This window comes from Aplysia californica, unplaced genomic scaffold (genome assembly GCF_000002075.1).
Source record: "Aplysia californica isolate F4 #8 unplaced genomic scaffold, AplCal3.0 scaffold00718, whole genome shotgun sequence".
Taxonomy (NCBI): Eukaryota; Metazoa; Mollusca; class Gastropoda; order Aplysiida; family Aplysiidae; genus Aplysia; species Aplysia californica.
This window is the reverse complement of record NW_004797988.1, coordinates 51,535-54,233: the sequence shown is the minus strand read 5'-3', so window position 1 is coordinate 54,233 and position 2,699 is coordinate 51,535. Positions and strand designations below refer to the sequence as shown.

The following is a 2,699-nucleotide window of genomic DNA, read 5'->3' as shown; positions in this document are numbered from 1 at the left end:
ATCTCCATTATTATTCTATTTATTATTATTATTTCATTATTTCTATCATTAATGCTATTGTTACCATTATTAGGGCCTGTCACGTCTATCATCATAATTATTACATGTATTATCATTATCGTCAATATCATTATCAATACTACTACTACTGCCTGCTTTTGTCGCTTTGTTGTTATTATTGTTGTCGTTATGCGATTATTATCATCAGAATAACATGTTCTATTCTTGTCATCGTATCGCTGTAATCCCCATTAGGTGAACCAACTTACGCTCAGTGGAACTACCGTATTCTATGTTCACCTTTGAAAGAAGACATGCCCTTGAAACACCTCAGACAGGTACACTTTTTCCAGATTCTTATTTCATTATAAGATAAGATAAGATAAGATAAGATAAGATGCAGTCTGTCTCCAATCTTTACCCCAATACTAAAGGGTAAAACATCAGAGCCGTGCACTTTTTGACTATTATCATTAATATAGCGTAAAGCGCATAGAGTTTGCTGTCGAGCGCGGTTATGCGCTATACAAATGCTATTTATTATTATTATTATTATTACCAAAACAGTAACATCCAACAATTTAAGTACCCTCAGCGTTTTACTGGGTTTGGGACCAGATATCAATTAGATTTTGTATTGAATGAATAGGTTTTTCAGGTATAAAATCATATATACAGGACAGGAGTGCTTGCCCGCCTGGGCGATATCGCCCACGAGTGAGCAATGTAATTTGGTGATTTTGTTGGGTAGTGGTCACCCAGCCAGGTACTGACGTGTATTACTTAATGCCCGGCCTGGATATACATAAATATGGGCAGTCCGAGCAATTGGGGCCTTTTAAAGGTGAAAAAAAGAACGAAAAAGAAGTGGGAGATGGCTAGATGGACTATATTAAAGCTTTCTCATGGTCCACATATAACTGTTTGCAGGACCAAATGCGGCCCGCGGGCTTTTAGTTTGACACCTGAGATCTAATACTAATACATGTATTATATTAATGAGCATTATTCTCATTCAATATACCTTATTATTAATATGAAGTCCATAGTCCACTGATAAGGCTACCGGGCTCGTAATCATGAGGTTGCGTTGTCGGGGGATCGAGGCTCAGGCCCGACGTCGTGTCCTTGGGAAAGGCATTTTACGTGAATTTTCCTCATTTTACACTGGTCACTGTGAATGAGTACCCGGCCATAGACAGCGAAAGATCTTGTCAGTTTATTGATGTTCTAGCGCCTCTAAAAATGGCTGCTTGCACTGTATGCTTCCCAGGAGGTTAAGATTGTCTCAGAGTGCCATCAGATCTGCTGGGGTAATAGTATTATAGATTGCACGCCTGTATAATGGGTCGGTCTACTGTATGCTTCCCAGGAAGTTAAAATTATCTCAGAAAGCTACCAGGTCTACTGGGGTAATAGTATTATAGAGTGTAAAGCGCACAGAACTTGCTGTTTAGCGGGAATTTACTCTGTACAAATACTATTCATTACATAATATTATTATTACGTCTTTTAATGGGCATGGCGTACACCGATCATGTCCATTTTCCTACCCGCCTCCCTTCAACCCTTTTCTGCCTTTGGTTTGAGCAGATGGATGACCTGGCATACCGTGTGCCCAACAAAAAGACGCAGGAAACTGTGCGGTACAGCCGTGCTGCCAGGTACAGGGTCTACGAGGGAGATAAGGACAGGTAACATCTTTTATCTTGTTTAAACTCTTTCACTGTGGAGATATTTTATGTCTTTTAACTCTTTTACTGTGGAGATATTTGATGTCTTCAATGTCTTTTAACTCTTTCACTGCAAAGATATTTAATGTCCTTTAACTCTTTCATGACAGAAGCAATTAATATCTTTTAAGTCTTTCCCTGAAGAGACTTTTAATTTCTTTTAGCTCAATCAAGGTCGGCACAAATGACATTTTGTTTGTTTGAGTAAAGAGAACAACATCGACATAATAATGGTCATTTGGTGCTTGGGAAAGGTAAGGCATACAGACAGAAGCAACAGAGGGAACATAAACACTATTATTAAGATTTTTTTTTTACTCAGGGCTTACCAACCTGGTCTAAATCACCCACTAATGGCCCATTTTGTTATTTTGGTGGGTGGCGGGGATCAGGCGCATGTATCATTGATTTAATGCCTCTTTTGAAATGCATGCCGGTGGAAAGTGCGGAATGCACGATAGAAAAAAATGAGAGCTGGTTATAAAAAAAGCTGACAAGCAGTGCTTTAACGTCTTTTTTTAAAGTGTTGAAACACACTCCCAACCACACCCCAACCCCCCAAGCCACATCCCCAACCACCCCCCCCCTCTCAAATGTGTGAAATATTAAGTAAATTTTGAGCTTTATTAGAACCATTGACTCCTCCACTGCAGATATCACTGCTGACACACGTGAGATCCTTAACCCTGGCACTGTTGGGACACGACCAAATGTAACTAAAACTTAATTGAAATATAGAATAGGCACACACAGCTAGATCTACAAGTTTTGACACTTGATTTTTGTAATGCTTTCGCTCTTTGCCTTACGGTTACAGGCAGCCGGTATGATTTCTCTCTTTCGTAGAAAGGACATTTTGTCAAGGATCAAAACATTTTCGCTGAGTTGATAAAGATCTACAACAAAAAAGTGAACAAAAACAATATAAAAAAACAAACGAAAAGCAAACCCCCCCCCAAAAAAAAA

The 2,699-nt window shown here is 39.0% G+C and overlaps 1 protein-coding gene across 1 annotated transcript in view; it reads left to right on the top strand.

Moving 5' to 3' along the window:
- Positions 1 to 2,699, top strand: part of LOC101854983 — a 19,155-nt gene that overhangs the window by 4,664 nt on the left and 11,792 nt on the right. Inside the window, exons 5-6 of the mRNA XM_013088291.2 lie at positions 256 to 338; positions 1,594 to 1,694. Coding sequence (XP_012943745.1) covers positions 256 to 338; positions 1,594 to 1,694 — 184 coding nt within the window. The remainder of the gene's footprint in view (positions 1 to 255; positions 339 to 1,593; positions 1,695 to 2,699) is intronic.